The 17,694-nt window shown below is 38.4% G+C and overlaps 1 protein-coding gene across 3 annotated transcripts; it reads left to right on the top strand.

Annotated features, from left to right (window-relative positions):
• Positions 1 to 1,773: 1,773 nt before the first annotated feature.
• LOC127659384 (protocadherin-12-like) lies at positions 1,774 to 17,021 on the top strand. 3 transcript variants are annotated; one of them, XM_052149174.1, is made up of 4 exons: positions 1,774 to 5,321; positions 7,151 to 7,209; positions 8,128 to 8,273; positions 15,521 to 17,021. In XM_052149174.1, the coding sequence occupies exons 1-4, from the start codon at positions 2,433 to 2,435 to the stop codon at positions 15,931 to 15,933; spliced, it is 3,507 nt and encodes a 1,168-aa protein (XP_052005134.1). In that variant the 5' UTR covers positions 1,774 to 2,432; the 3' UTR covers positions 15,934 to 17,021. The 3 variants fall into 3 exon arrangements, with proteins under 3 accessions (XP_052005134.1, XP_052005133.1, XP_052005132.1); XM_052149173.1 differs by having other exon boundaries at positions 7,121 to 7,209; XM_052149172.1 differs by having other exon boundaries at positions 7,118 to 7,209.
• The last annotated feature ends 673 nt before the right edge of the window (positions 17,022 to 17,694 follow it).

Here is a 17,694-nt window from a genome sequence, read left to right as displayed (position 1 = left end):
ACATCCTATGATACATACCTAAACAAAAAGAGCATGAAGGAGAGAAAGTAAAAGAAAGGAAGTTATAGGGACACACAGACTGCAGGAAATGGGTGATAAATAAAGAGTGACGGTGAGAAGGAATACGAGAACTTGAGTAGTCAAACTCCTACACTTGGTCCAAATGGAGTTAATTAGAAAATGGAGAGCGGATTATGTTGGAAAGCCAAACCCTGTTTATTTTAGAGACTGACACCAATCACATGGGGTGACCTCTGACCACTGACACACACATGCACACAAGCTCCAAGTGGGAGACAAACTCACCACTGCCCAATTTATGAGCGTTACATCATACATAAATATACAAAATAAATAAATAATTGTACAATCCCAAGTTTAGGCTTCTGATCTCCCGTTAACTGTCTTTAAACTTGCATGCATTATCAGGAGGGAGGTTATCAGGTCTTAATCTATACGAGTTATCACCCGGTTCTGTGTTATCACTCTGGGAAAAGCTTTTATTGGCTTGCAGGTAATGGGATAGTTTTTGTTAGGAGACCCCCATGTAGAAGGGAAGTGGACATCTGAACTGTTCCTCTTTAAACCATGCTCTTTTCATTGGCCACAAGCCTTCAATAACATATTCATTCTCTCGCCTGTATAACCAAAACCAGCGGGAGCTGTTTGAAATTAAATATTAATATGTATAATATGGTTGGTTGACATGAACCACTTTTGGAAAGGTCACTTGTATTATTTGGTGTGACATGCTATTTAAACAGCATTTTGCTAATTCTTTTATAATCAGTATGCTTGCAGCTTTTATGACTATATCAGTTTAGAGAGCATATAGTGTGTTTGCACTTGTTTGGACCATTAAAATGGATTAGTAAAGGAAAGAAAGTTATTAATAAATGAAATGTTTTTATAAAATATATGCTTTTCTTATACATTTCCATGTATATAATTTGGACGTGGAAATCTGAACTACCCATACGTGTATACCTACTGTAAAAAATAATATTTCGATTCATATATGAGAGAATATGATTTTGATATAAATGCATTATTTACATTACATGGATGATTTATTTTTCTGTTTATATATATAATGATTATTTACATGAACTAAATACTTTTTTTACATTATTAGAATGATTTATTATTTCTGTTTATTAGGAGTTGCTAAGTTGCAGTTGGTGACAAATTAGATATGTACTCTATAGTTTTAATTAACTATAAATCATGAAGAGTTACACTGCAAAACGTATGTCTAACACCCCCCAGCCATTGTAAACATTAGATGCTTCAAAAGTTAAAGTTGTAATGTTTGGGATTTTAAAAGAAGCAGCACAGAAGTTGCTGGAGTGTGTCTCGGGGGTGTCAGTCTTGGTTTTGGTTTGGGGTAACAGCAACAGGTTCTGGAGTTTACATCAGCACTCTAAGAGTTCAGATCCAGGCTTTGTTTTGGTTTTAATGGCCTTCAAGGGCCCCACCTGAGGTTTAATTCAGCCACTGATGACAGAAGCCACTGACCACAACTCTTACTGTGTTTATTTAGACAGTTTGGAAAAGGAGTAAAGTCAGATGTGTAAAGGACTAGAGGCAGTGAATGTGAGAAGTGGGATCATGTTTCGTTAAAAGCACATATTTGGTTCTAGGCTAATTTCCTTAAAATCCACTCCTTGCCACAGGAGGGGGAGTTTAGCAATACTCTACACTCCTCCTTCACTATTTCTTATTGGCTTGCAGGACATTCCCCCTCGCAAGTGCCATCCCAGCCCCCTAACTTTCACAGCGTTTCACTCTATCCTGACTGGAGTACTTTGCCGGGAAGCAGCATCTGTGTGTGAGTGAGCACTGCTGGATAATTACTGTGATATGATTAAAAGAGAATGCTAGATAGGGCTAGATTGGCAGGGTCTGGAAAGATTTCTGTATATTTGTGGTTTTGCTGTGTGAATAGTGATTGATATATGACATGATAATTTGTTGGTGAATTTGTATTGTTGTGAGGATGTTTAGTAAGTCCTATGAAATCAGTGATTTTCAGGGTTAATTTAGGGTGACATAAATATAATAGTCAACAAAGTCAACATTTAATGATTATTTCCTTTTTTACTGTAAATGGTCATTTATAGAGCATTTGTTGTGGTGGTACTCTTTTTAAGTGCATTTTTTCTATATGATATACACAGTATTTTGGACTTTTAGTACCTTTTTTCATAGAACAGATAGATGTGATGTATAGGTTTTAAAGATCTGTATGATATACACAGTATTTTCAACTTTTACTAGTACCTTTTTAACTATAACACATCTAGAATCAGTGTATAAGCTTTGAATGTCTGTCATAAATTGTGGATTAATGATCAGTATTAGAATGCTTATCTAAGGGCTTAGCACATCTGACTCTGTGTAAAAGGAAACAGGAAACCTCACACACAGTCATGCTTCAGGTTTTGCTCCTCCTGGCAACACTTATTGCTTGTCCACCCAGTCACGCCCACTATATGAGCTCTGCTCCCCTTATTATCCAGTATCAGGTCTGGGAGGAACAGCCCTCAGGGACAAGGGTGGGCCGCCTCCTTGATGACCTGCGTCAGCGCGGTGAGACCGGGTCACTTGAAAACTTTCAGGTCGTGCAGCATGGGCATGCCCTACCAGTCACAGTTGCTGGAAGAGATGGCACCATTTCAACACTAGGTAGGCTGGACCGAGAAGAGCTGTGCTGGGGAACAGAACTCTGTGAACTGGCCTTTAGCATCCTCTACAGAAAGGCTGGTGCTATGCACTTCCTTTCGGTTCGTGTGGAGGTGATGGACCTAAATGACCACAGCCCAGTCTTCCCAAGCCCAGTCCAGGAGGTCGAGATCTCTGAGACCGCCACACTGAGAATGCGCATCCCTCTTGACCATGCTGTAGATCCAGATTCTGGACCTAATGGCCTGCAAACCTACTCGTTATCTTCCAACCAGAACTTTGCTTTGGATGTCCATACCTCTGGAGGGACCAAGCAGGCTGAATTGGTTGTCATCAAAGAGTTAGACAGGGAGTTGCAGTCATCTTTTGAATTGATTCTAATGGCCTGGGACAAAGGGAACCCTCCCAAGTCAGGCAGCACAAAAGTTATAGTCACAATTCTGGACTCCAACGATAACAGCCCTGTATTTGATGATGCCCCACCAGTTATTGAGATGACAGAGGACACAGTTAATGGGACGATTGTCATTAATCTCCATGCAACAGATCCTGATCAAGGTGCTAATGGGGAGGTGGAATATTCCCTTAGTAAACATGTCCCATTAGAAGTCCAAAGACTTTTCAGCATCCATCCCAAAACAGGTGCTTTGACTTTACAAGGCCCTTTAGATTTTGAGGAAAAAAACATTTATGAGGTAGACATCCAAGCACGAGATCTGGGGCCCAATGCAATCCCGTCTCATCACAAATTGCAGGTCAGATTACGAGATGTCAACGACAATGCTCCACGGATACACATAACATGGACTCCACCAGATTCCGCTGTTGCAACTGTGTTAGAGGGGGCACCAAATGAGACATTCCTTGCACTTGTAATGGTGTCTGATGCTGATTCAGGGGCAAATGGCCAGGTACGAGTGCACATTCTGAATGACTCTAGCCCCTTTCGTCTCAAGCAAATCCATGGAGACAATTACATGGTTGTAACAAATGATACTCTTGATCGTGAGAAACATATGGTGTATAACCTCACTGTTCTAGCTCAAGACAGTGGTGATCCTTCTTTCTCCTGTATTAAGCATTTGATTGTCCATGTTTTGGATGAAAACGATAATGCACCAGTGTTTACCAAAAGTCACTACCGAAGTGTCTTCAAAGAGAACAACATACCTGGCTTCCATTTCTTGACGGTTGAAGCCCAAGATGTTGACCTGGATCTCAGTGGAAGGGTATTATTCTCCATTCGGGAGTCAAATGAACTGGGGACACAAACAGCGTTTTTCTCTGTCCATCCAAACAGTGGGGCTCTTACTGTCCAGAAATCTTTAGATTATGAGGAATCACACAACTACTCCTTTATTGTGGAGGCTGTTGATCAAGGATACCCACCAATGACCAGTAGTGCAACAGTGCTGGTTGAGATACAGGATGCTAATGACAATTATCCTGTGATTCATGAGCCACTAACCAAGAAGGGTGTTGCATTGCTAAGTGTCCCAGTGAATGTGGAAAAAGGGGAGATTGTGACTGAACTTGGGGATAAAGGTTTTGAGGGTAGCTTCCACAAACCAAGAAATGGTTCTTCCTATAACAAACCCAGGGGTTTTCTGGCCACCACCATCCAGGCCAGTGATCCAGATTCTGGTCTCAATGGAAAACTACATTTTAGGATAACAGATGGAAACCCTTCCAACATATTTGTTATTGACAAAACTACTGGGCAACTGTATGTCAACACATCTAATGCCACAGAATTAATTGACAGAAACTTTAAACTGGGCATTGCGGTATCTGATATGGGAACACCTGTGCTAACCACAACAACCACTTTTGAAGTGACTTTTATTAACTTTCGTGACCATTTCAAGAACTTCTCTCATGATAACCAGTCCCAGTACAGTTTTACAATGCTTTTAGCCATCTGTCTTGGATCAACCTGCCTGTTGTTACTTCTTGCTGTTGCACTGGCCAAGACATTCTGTCGTCCTGCCAAACAGGACAACCATGCTTATAACTGTAGACAAGCTGAGTCAAACTACACCAGCCACCCACGGCGGCCTCAAAAGCACATTCGCAAGACTGACATCCAGCTGGTACCAGTGCTTAGGGGTCGTAAGGAAACCCCACCTGAAGACGAAGCTGAGGCACTGCCATCTGCATCACCCTTGATGGAAACCCACCTTTCACAGGGCCAGTTTAACCTAACACCAACGCTTGCTCGCATGGCTCAAAATCAAGCTTATTCAGAAATGGATGAAAGCTTACCACTTACTCCAAACAAGACACTCAGAAAACCTGGGAGCATAGAGTGGAATGGAACACTACCTTACCCAGGAACACCTTATCGAACCCTGCACAAGACCAGAAATTCCTCCTCGTCTTTGTCAAACTCACAGGCCAGCACACTACGACGCCAAAGAAATGAAGTCAATCCTACTACAATGGACCCCTCACAAACTATGGCTTCAGCACACAGTAATCAGGCTACACTACGGAGACCAAAGACCACTGAAAGAAGAGGAATGGTGGAAGAGTCCGACCACAGGCTGATCCTAAGGAACCTTGTTCGACTGTCAATGACAGCATTTGCAGAAAATGGCTCTATTGAATTGTCCTCCGCCTCACCTGAAGTGCAAGTAAGAGATGCCTTTTTATTGTTTTTAACATTTCAGATTTGAAAATACATTGTCCCAAACTACTTTGAAGGTTATTGTTGCAGATTTCATGGCACTACAGTTAATAAAAGTTTGAGTACATGATAGATTTCAAAATGTTTGCTTGTTTTCCCACTCTGTAGTTGTATTGTGGGATTGACCCATATCTATAGCAGCCTAAGGGTGCAGCTGACAGATGATGATTAAGGTACTGAAGTGTATTCAGGAATACTTCAGTCAAAGACAGTAACCTAAACCTTAATATGCCTTAGGCGAAAGCTCTGCCAAACCTCAATAATATCACATGACATAGTCATAGTGTATTAGGGAAATAAAATACAGATTCATTTCAAGCTGTCCTCTGAGGAAGGAAATCAACTTAAACCCAATAAAGATATTTCTGCACAGTAAGATTATACTTCACTGACATGTATGGACTGGCAGCAGTCAGTAGCAAATAACTTTTCCTTCACTGATTTTTCATTTTTGACTCATTTCAAACTGCTTTTCACCAGCTTATATTTCAAAAGAGCAAAAGTGCTGTGCTGGTCAAACAGTGCATCCTCTGGACTTGGGTCCACCCTGTTGCTTACCTCTATTAATGTGTTCAGCAGAATAAAAGGTCCTGGCATGTTTTTTTGCCCTCACGTGAATACCATGGTCAGCCAGGAAGAGTGTGGATCCTGATCCCCCCCTTCTCCTTTCCTCTTCCCCCATCCATCCTCACTCTTCACCCTCCCTTACTCACTTGGCCCAGTTGGCAAATTGACTTGAAGAGAGACCTATGGTGGCTGGAGAGGAAAGGGGCCAAAATGTCACCGGTGCATGTCCTTGCAGCCAAGGCTGGGTTTCTTATGTGCATCCTGGAAGGAAATTGGCTGTAGAAGAATAGACCCTGTGTAGAAACGGCTTCCTTTCTCCCCTCGCCCATTCTACACAATTTAACTCAACAATCTCCCCAACACATTTTCTCATCCCAAAATGCTGTGGTGTTTTTTCTGTTTGGCTGCTCGTCTACCATTTTGTGCTGTAGCTGCTTTCTCAACAAAGAGACAAAAATTATCATGTTGATTTTAAAGTTATAGTGCTGCCAAATGGCCTTAAAACTCGATTGTATGTTGTGGTTCAAAGGTATCTATAATGGTCAAGTTCCTTAGTGCTATGTAGAACACCTGAAAAACAATTGTGAAACTTTTACAAGTGCAGCAATTATTTTTTATGTGATCTGGATTCTGGAGGGTCACAAAATAATTGTTAACTGATAATCGATATTGACATTATTAATTCGATTTAATAGACTCATACAAAGTCCAGTAAACATAAAAAAGCTAAATCAATATTTGGTGTGACCACCTTTGCCTTTAAAACAGACCCAATTCTCCTAGGTACACCTGGACACAGTTTTTCTTGGTTGTTGGCAGATAGGACGTTCCAAGCTTCTTGGAGAATTCGCCACAGTTCTTCTATCTATTTAGGCTGTCTCAGTTGCTTCTGTCTCTTTAAGTAATCTCAGACTGACACAATGTTCATTGGGGGGTTTTGTTGGGGTCATGACATCTGTTGCAGGGCTCCCTGTTCTTCAGTTCTAATCTTTTCTATTTGCAAAAGTAATGTTTGAGAGTCTAAATTCATGTTTCCTATTAACACACTAAATCTGAAGATATAAATAACCATCTTAAGACAAATGCTTTTGTGAAACATGTGCCTATGACTTTTGCACAATACTGTAATTAAGTATAATTTTATATAAAATGTTATGTTTATGTTTAATTCTTAAGCAGGTGTCTCAGCTCTTGTCTCTGCTGCATCAGGGGCAACTTCAGCCTCGACCAAATTTTCGTGGCAACAAGTACTCGCACCGAATTGCCAGGTAAACCCCTGTATTCCTTTTTTTATTATTACATTTATGTGAGCAGACAATAACTGCAGATTAATTTGGACATATGCAATACATGTAGTCCTACACTTGTTCATATACTCACACACAGTATTAAATCGAATGTCATACATTACCAAAATATCCATCTTGGTATTTTTTTATTTAATTCATAATAATTATTACATTTACTTTTATTTTGTAGATTTCTGGTAAAAAAGGAAGTGTTAGCCAAAAAAGAATTCCATGTATCATAACTGTGATCAGATGCTCTTTGTCTTACATTTTGCCTAACACACAGATCATTATCAGGGAATGAAAAAGAAATCAAAGATTGCTTTGATATCAACATTACGTAGCCATTTTGTGGCCACCATCAAATTCTATGAATGTAGTCAAGATGGGAAAGGATAGATTGTGACTTCTCTGAACAAGACAGGACTTACCTTAATCAAAAGACAACACGCTCACTTTTATTTTTGTTGTGTATTATATTGTTTTAGTTTTTAAGAGTTTGAGAACCATCTGAGATTAGGGAGGATCACATTTATTTCCCCTGATATTTCCTTACAGAAAAGCATTGTTGTGATACGATGGTACATGAATTGTTTCAGATAATAACAACACCTTAATTAAATGAATAGCTAACAGTTTCTATGTATTATAGTTCTCATTTCAGAAAAGAATGATGCTTTTTTGCTTTTGCATTCAGTCCATTAAAGGTTAAATGTGCTGTACTTTACTTTGAGTGCTAATACTGATTGCAATTGTAGTTCATTAAGCCAGTGTTGAATAATACAGTGGTAATGTGTTTTGTGTGTTATGATTGTCATTTTCGGTGACATTACTTGAACATGCGCTCTCTGTCTGTTTTAGCAGATCTAATGTTCCTTCTCTTGTCATGTATGGTAGATCGGGGGCTCAGGATGCTGATTGGCTGAGCACTAAGGACAGTGGTCATGGTGAGAGTGAAATGGGGGATATGGACTGGGAAACAGGCAGGGACTCACCTGTGGACCCCTTATATGAAGAAGGCCTCAATAATCTGCTTCATTCTGGTAAATAATTTCAGTTTGTTGCATTAAAGAGAAAGTGAAGCTTTTTTTTTACTGATTTCAATTAGAATATACAATGTACAATTCATTTCAGCTGCTTTCCAAAATTATTTTCTCTTTGTCCTTTAATTATTCAATCACACCCAACCTAGTAATACTTATGTGTGGCATCTAAAACACTGAAAATAATGTGTAAAGTGTGTTTATTTACTCTGGATATACTGTACTAACATCTGTAGGCAGATTTCTGCTGCTGTGTTTCCTCTGCCTATGTACAGAGTAAATGTTTGTCAGTTCCTTCCATCTATTGTTATGAGCTTTGTCATGCACTGACTTAAAGCGGACCTATTTTGTTCTCCAGAATCAAAGGTCTAGTTTGTTTTCTCTGCTTAGTTTGTATAGACTGTGAGCAAATTTAGCTCAATCTTTATATCAGTGTTGAATTCCACCAAATCAAAGAACTCACGTGCGAATGTATCACATACTCACATTGGTGCAATCCTGATACAAGTTATTCTAAATGGTAGGCAGCTGTGTGGAGTTTCTGCCTATGTAACACATTTCAGTTTGTTCACCAAGGAGGGTCTATAACGGTTAGGATGCTGTCTTAGAAGGCAGCATATGTGTGTGTGGTTGTGTGATACAGTGGATTAGAGTCAGTGATGTTACTCATGCATAAGCAGAGAGACAGACAATAAAGTGTTTTGTGTTAATTGTCAGGGGCTTCCTTTCTGAAACATGTAGGTACATATTCACTGAGTTATCTCATCTTTACGAACCACTGACACATATGATGGGAATCTTTTAACAATTAGGTTTCAAGGGTGACACACACACACACACACACACACACACACCTTTCCTTGGGCTACTCACGTCATGTTGTAACCTTTATTGTTAACCCATTAACACAACGGAGGTGATGTATGTGTCTGTGTCTATGTGAGTTATGCATTCCCTAAAGACAGAGAAACTGATAGTCTGTGAAATGTGCTTGCGTGTGTGTGTTCTGTCTCTTCATTAGAAGACTGTGTATTTGTGGTCTCTATATCTCCTCTCCAGCTGCTCTTTCTCTTCTGCATTCCTCTCAGTAACATTTGTCAAAGGCCAGCGGTGACAAATCTGCACTTTGATATATTATGTGTGATTTAAATGACTAACAATGGCACATTCTTTATTACAGTGATGCGTGTCAGGCATCTCTGAAGCATTACTTGTTTGACTATTAGTGGTGCTTTGTAAGCACCACCAGAATATAATAGACTTGGGGTAGGTTTTTTTGACTTTGGCTTGTAAGCAAGCACACTAGGTACTTAATAACTTCCTAGCAACCATTCAGAACTGCATAGTAACTACATAGAAATGCACTACAAACAAGAGGTCGACAGATAACTAAGCTGCTGGAAAAGGCTGATAACCGATTAATTGGCAGATCGTTTTTATTTATAGAACGTTAAAGATAGAATATACAAGAGTCAAAATTAAAATCCTAATAATAAACCAGAAAAAATGAAGATTTGGTGTATATCGTGGGACCTTTAACAAGAAACAAGCCTAAAACACACAAGTGACACAAGTGAGGGTTATATACAGTATATTAATGCTGTCAGTCGAATGTTTAATCGCGATTAATTGCAGATTTTGAAAGTGATGAAATTTAACACTAAATATACTTCTTTTCTTGTCAAAATGTATTTATTTACTTCTTAGGAAAGAAAACAACACAATATGTAACAATATAATGCTTTATTAACATTTTCCAAACAGAGCCTTCCGCAGTATATAGACAGAAATGCACTAAATTGTACCAATTCAAGTAACATTAAACGTTCTCCAAAGTCTAAGTGGGAGTTTGACTAATTGAAAGAACCAGCACCTCCATCGGTTACATATTCACAGTGTTGGGGAAGCTACTCTGAAACTGTAGTTTGACAAGCTACAAGCTACTCGTTAGTTAAAGTAGTTAAACTACAGACAAGCTACCCTTTTGGAAAAGTAGTTAGCTACACTACAAGTTACTATCAAAAAGTAGCTAGCTACATTGAAACTACTTTTGCTTGTTTTGAACAACGTCTATTATAAATAACTGAATAAGTGTCTGAGGAATGTTTTAAGTAAAATATTTAGTTTTATAGTATAAAGGAGAAAAAAATAGAAAGAAAAACACATTTTAAATGCCATACTTTTAAATGATTATTATACAAGACAGAAATATATAAGCCTACTAATAATACAACTGCGTACATAACATATACAACAACATGCATGCAACAACATAAAAGGAATGTTTCCTTTTTATATAAATTTTCATTTTACACTAAGGTAGCTAAATGATAACACTTGTCTTAATTTCTCCACTTGAAAGGATTAAACACTTGAGATTTTATTTTGGCGGAAAACTGTGTGACGAGACCTTTACGTTTGTATTACATTAAAAATGCTTTTATATTACAAATCGAGTGAAATGCTGTAATTATCTGCCTGCCCACACAAATGTTGGAAGTTATGTGAACGTTAAACAGCATAACTGGTATTTGAAAAAGCACGTTAAACTCACTCACATGCAGTGATGGCGCTCGCATAATTTACTGTGAAAGAAGAACGTGAATCACAAGCTGCTTGTGAGCACAGTTCGGTTTGCTCTGAAACCAGTCACAAAAAATCTATACAGCAATTTAATTAGATCAAAGCCTTTGTCGTGCAATAAACAAACTAAGATTACATTTTTTGTTCAACTGACAAGATAGCGCAAACGTTAGTGGTCTTTTAGGTTCATTACCAAACTGGCGTACAGATCATTGTGGGTCATTGTAATTAAATCAGAAATAGAAATTTGATGTAAGAGAGCAATAAAGCAGGATAATTAATACATTTAAAATGGCCATTACTCACCTGTATGTGATGCCCTTAAATTTGTGCTTGAGGTCTTCGACGTAGACAGCGCTTTTAAACTTTGGTTTGCAAAGATTGCATACAAAAGTGTAACCTTTACCTGTCGTTTCTTTGAGAGACATGAACTTGGACAAATAAGGCCATGGGTAATTAACGTTAGTTGTTTCTCCATCCTCCAAATCTGCCGCCACGTCTTGCTCCATCATGGATCATATGGGTGTGTGTGTGTCAAACCACTTCTGTACATCAGTGAATCGTTAGCCGCAAGATGCATGATTAAACAACAGGTGGCGGTAATGGCAAAAAATTAGTTTGTAATCTAAAAAGAAGAAGAATATCCTTGCATCGCGCTGATTCGCGCAGGCTCGACAGAACGCAATGTAGCTTTTGCTCGCGCGACACCGCTACTTGCTGCACAAAGTAGTTAGCTACTGGAAAAGCTACACTGTTTAAAAAGCAACTGAGCTACTGCCAAGCTACTGAAAAATGTAGTTAAGTTAGTAGCGTCACTACTTGTAGTTAACTACTCCCCAACACTGCATATTCATTGAAATGGGCATTAAATCTCGTTGACTTTCATCCTCCAAAATAATCAGCTGACAGACTGTGGCTATCCGATTTGTTACAGCAATCGTGAAGCTGCATTCATGATTCGCATCAGGGAGTCAGCGCTAGTATCAAACTCCACATGAAAAGCATTTGCAGACAAAAATGTCTCATTCTGCGTTTTGGTTAAGACTCGCCGTGCTTCTGTAGTAATTAAAATGCGCCTTACTTAGGCTGATAAATACTTGATTCTGTTACATCTGGGCTTGTTTTGCACAACAAATAGCATTGAGAGGTCGTTTCCCATCACTTTATCACTGAGACTGAATCATTGCTGTGGCTGTGTCTCGTTTGGAAGGGACCTCCGGAGATCGCATTTGTCGGCCGTATACGTCTCGTTTAATTCTGTGTTTTTTTTCTTTATTTTTTATCTATTATCAATGCCTTTTATGTATATGCACTTACATTTCTACAATTGTTCCCAATAAAAAAATACAACAAAAAAAAAATTAAACGAGCCTCGATGATGTATGCGGCCGACAAATGCGACTCATCCTTCCAAACGATTCCCAGATGAGGTTTAATGAGGAATAAGGTTTATTATTATTTACGAAATATAAAGTTGGAGGCACGTTTCCATATAGTCACAATTTTATTTGCATTTAATTTAGAATACTTGATTTTCTAATCAAAATTGCAAAATATGCATTGAAGTGAGGATAAAAATATGGATGAAGTTTGTCAATGATGAAAGATTTAGATATAGAAAACACCCACATGAGTGTTTTTATTTCACCTCTAGGAGCTGCTGTTGTACTGTAGAACCAAGCCGTTCTAACTGTCCCTGGCCACCGAGATACAAGGAGGGATACAAAATTCAATATCGGCAACTACAACCCGAATTCGGGAAAAGTTGGGACGTTTTTTAAATTTGAATAAAATGAAAACTAATAGACTTTCAAATCACATGAGCCAATATGTTATTCACAATAGAACATAGATAACATAACAAATGGTTAACCATAGATATTTTACACTTTTATCCACTAAATTAGCTCATTTCAAAGTTGATGCCTGCTACAGGTCTCAAAAAAGTTGGCACGGGGGCAACAAATTGCTGAAAAAGGAAGAAATTTGGAAAAGTTTCAGCTGGGAGAACATCTAGCAACTAATTAAGTTAATTGATATCAGCTCTGACTCATCGGCATGATTGTGTCAATGACATTACTAAATGGGCCCAGGAATACTTCCAGAAACCACTGTCGGTAAACACAATCCGCCGTGCCATCTGCAGATGCCAACTAAAGCTCTATCATGCAAAAAGGAAGCCATATGTGAACATGGTCCAGAAGCGCCGTCGTGTCCTGTTGGCCAAGGCTCATTTAAAATGGCCTTTTTCAAAGTGGAAAAGTGTTCTATGGTCCGACGAGCCCAAATTTGACATTCTTGTTGGAAATCACGGGTGCCGTGTCCTCCGGGCAAAAGAGGAGGGAGACCTTCCAGTGTGTTATCAGCGTTCAGTTTAAAAGCCAGTATCTCTGATGGTATGGGGGTGCATAAGTGCATACAGTATGGGTAGCTTGCATGTTTTGGAAGGCACTATGAATTCTGAAAGGTATATAAAGGTTTTAGAGCAAGATATGCTCCCCTCCAGATGACGTCTATTTCAGGGAAGGCCTTGTGTATTTCAGCAGGACAATGCAAAACCACATACTGCAGCTATTACAACAGCATGGCTTCATCGTAGAAGAGACCGGGTGCTGAATTGGCCTGCCAGCAGTCCAGATTTTTCACCTATAGAGAACATTTGGCACATCATTAAATGAAAAATACGTCAGATGACCACAAACTCTTTAGCAGCTGGAAACCTATATGAGGCAAGAATGGAACCAAATTCCAACACCAAAACTCCAGACACTCATAACCTCGATGCCCAGACGTCTTAAAACTGTTTTGAATAGAAGAAGAGATGTTACACCATGGTAAACATGCCCCCATCCCAACTATTTTGAGACCTGTAGCAGCAATCAAATTTGAAATGAGCTCATTTTGTGCATAACATTTTTACATTTCTCCATTTAAACATTTGTTCTGTTATCTATGTTCTATTGTGAATAAAATATTGGCTCATGTGATTTGAAAGTCTTTTAGTTTTCATTTTATTCAAATTTAAAAAAAAGTCCCAACTTTTCCGAAATTCGGGTTGTATTTTGCAGAAAACCGATAGCTCAAAAAAGCAACTATCAGTACCAATTAATTGGTAAAACCCATATATTGGTCTGCCTCTACTAAAAACCACTCCTTAGCCACCCTGACATGAGCCTAGAACCCCACAGCAACCACCTAGTAATGCCATAGAAACCTTGCAACCATTTAGAACACCCTAGCAACCATATACCTATACCCTGGCAACCACCCTAACCACGCTAGCATTGTGGCTTTGAGTTTTGCACATGAAAGCACCACTTATATATACTTCAGAAAATGTAGCCTCTCATTTTCTATTAATTTTAACTAATTGTATAGTGCAGTTTTTTCAGATACTGTAAATAATATGAGAATGTTTGCCTAAAAGTATATAATGTATAGCATACATAGTAGCAGTAAACAAGTTGGTTGAAAGTAGGCAAATGTCACACAGATGTCTGTCTAATGTGAGTATAGTCTGCTGTTGAGGTTGTTTGGATGTGGTTGGATTCTTTTAGTGATTTTAAACAAGTGTGTGGGTTTATGGGTTTAATAGTTTTTGAGGAATTAACGATCCTCACCATTTCCCTCCATAATTATTCATGTGGCACTGTGAGGGTGGAAGATTTGGGGAAGGAAAGAAAGATGGAGAAAAAATAAATATGTTATGTTATGGACAATGGCCCCGCGACCCTGTACACAGGATAAGCGGTTGACGATGGATGGATGGATGGATGGACAATGGCCCTAAAAAAGCATTTGACCATACTTATAATGTCTGAATGTCAATACATTAAATAAAAGAATATCAAAGTCTGCATCTGCAAACAGTGATCATAATGTTTATTATGTTTGCAGACATTTTTTTCATTCAAGTTTTTTTAAATGTTACATTACATCAGACGTAATGGCTAGCATCATCCAATCACATGCAACCATGCTGAATGGTCCAAACATCATCTGCTATCTGAAACTGAACATTTGATAGGATGTCAGTAGTGAATGCACTTAGCTACATAGAGAGCTATATTATGCTCCCTTGCTCCCTAATTAGGGATTGACTTAACCACCAGTATGCTGTCTGTCTGCACTGGTCTCAGAACAGTTTGAAATGCACCTTATTTCCATCCTAATTCCATGTAAAGCCTCTGAGAGCAACATGTTTCAGCTTTTGGATGCATCCATGGATTCTCAATGTGCCTAATGAATACTGTATATGATATTTTAAGGAAAATGTGCCTATTGTCCATGTAGGTGGTCATTGTTTTTAACAATGTGTCACAATAAATCAATGTCATTTTTTAAATGAGAAAATGTTATGTCCACACATGTGGATGCAGGGTCTCAGGAGGTTAAATTGGCCTGCAGTATGACAAAGATATTTTTAAAAGTGCAGATATTCCAGATAGTTTCTTAATTAATATGATGTTGTGAAAGCTGCATGCCTCAATTACAAAATAAAATGCTGTTTAAAATAGTTTTTGATTGAATGTAGCATTACACATGGCAGAACATGCCAACTTCCCCAAAAATACCCATTGCACTAAAAGCAATAAAAATGTATAGTCTACACACAATATATTAAACGGTCTATAAAATCTGACACATTTCTTTCCTCTGTATAGATGATGTTTTCTCAGATGTTCCAGATCCAGCATGGATGGCTCGTCTCTCTCTTCCTCTCACAACTGACTACCACGAAAACCTGTTTGTCCCAGATGGGCCACCATCCCCTGATGGCCACTGCCCCATGGCTAGCCCTGATGATTCTACTTGCTTCTCCACCTTTGGTAAAACCCCAGATCAGACCAGTGTGCTGGGTGGCAGAGCTCTAATATCAGAAGTGAGCTCTCTGTTTGAGATGCTGTTGACACAGAAAGCTGATGCTCAGTCTTGCCCGCCTGCAGATGTACTGTACAGACTCTCAGCAGCTTATAGACGGTCACTCGGGTTAGACGCACATGCAAAAGGAGGTATTGCCCCCTTGCACCACCAAGGGCCAGCTCCCATAATACAATGCTCTAACCCCATGCCATAACAGCAAGGAAAATATTGATATAACATTTGATTCCTTGAGTCATATCTGTTTGTCTAAGGTGATCTGCAAAAAACAAGTGACCCCTAAAAACAGTTCAGAAGATCTTTATGTTGGCCAGGTCTGTCTGGAACAGGTCAAGGCCAATACAATCAAGAACCTTCTAGATACAGCAGGGTCCAAAAGTCTGAAACAACTAGTACATTTTATATATATATATATATATATGTATAATTGAAGAATTTACATGAATTTCAGAATATAGTATTTGGTTTGTCTATCTTAAAAGCACAATTAGATCATAGTGCACAATCATAAATATTTCCTAATTAAAAATTAAATAAAAACATCATAATGACTTGAAATCAGTTTAAAAAATTATATATATATATATAAACTATGTGGTCTCAGACTTTTACCCCACTATGTCTTTCTAAACAAACTTCATATTTTTGTATCCTGTCCTGTGTTGGCAATGCATGATAAGAGTGCAAATAATATTTTTTTTATAATATTTGCCAAAAACATTTCATCATTTTGCAACAAGGTAAATTCTTTATAAGTCCTGTGGATTGGTGCAACTCCTGGACAACAGACATGATTCTGTCTTCTCTTTAAGAGGAAATAGCTCTTTGTATTCCCTAAAGCGTAAACAACTTAACAAATCCTGTTTCTGAGGAATTCACTAAATGATCAGGCACAATGGTCCAAGACGGCAGGATTTCCTCTGCCAAGCCCAAACAGCTTCTTACGTTGGTTGTTTTCGGTTATTAATCTTTCACTGTCTCTTCTTGTGTAAATACAATTTTTTAATTGTTAAAAAATATTTCATGGTCAGTTAAGTTTGAAATAATCTAAACACTGTATATAATTAAATACCAGGTTTGGTGAAGACGGCAATGCAAGCACTGAAGGCAAAATCCAGTTATGCTCTGAATGTTCCTATGAATTTCTTAGGATAATGTAAGTTATGTATTTCAAAATAAAGTTGTAGAATTTTTGCAATACCATTTTGTATATAAATGTAGTGGTTTTTGTACGTACAAGTGCTAACACTGTTCATAAGTGTTAATCTAAATCATATAAGCGAAATAAACATTTTATAAACTTGTTTTGCTATGTTTATTTAAAATGTTACAATTTGAATGTTTTAACATATTATTGCACCAGAATATGTCCTCAGATTTTTTGGGTGTATGTTGGGTGGGTAGGTTACAATTCTTCCTTTCTTCAGCTACAGTAGTCATAAAGAATTTTCTTTTTTGTGCACTATGCATTGGTCAAGACCTTTTACAGTCAACCTACGAATATCCCTTCAATAAAATAGCAATATAGATTTCTGCCCCTGTATTTGTCACCCTCTAAAGGAAGAAAACAGAACTTCAGTAGCAAAACTTCAGAGCAGAAGGTTGCTGGTTTGATCCACACAGCCACCACCATTGTATCCTTGAGCAAGACACTTAACTCCAGGTTGCTCCAAGGGATTGTCTGTAATAAGTGCACTGTAAGCCGCTTCAGATAAAAGTGTCTATCAAATGCATAAAAAAAACATGTGGTCTGCAAACTTTAACATAGGATGACAGGGAAGAGTCATTTATATTCATGAGGAAAGAACAACAAACTAATTGGTCGGAGAAACAAACTGCAACCCAACCTTAACCAATCTGGTAGAGCCTTCTTCATAGATATGAATGACACAGCTCGACCACTGCTGTGAGTTCAGGGTGGGGCTATCAGTTTGTAAAACCAATGGAAGATGGGGGA

The sequence above is a fragment of the Xyrauchen texanus genome, chromosome 19 (genome assembly GCF_025860055.1).
Source record: "Xyrauchen texanus isolate HMW12.3.18 chromosome 19, RBS_HiC_50CHRs, whole genome shotgun sequence".
NCBI lineage: Eukaryota > Metazoa > Chordata > Actinopteri > Cypriniformes > Catostomidae > Xyrauchen > Xyrauchen texanus.
This window is presented reverse-complemented; position numbering and strand designations above follow the sequence as displayed.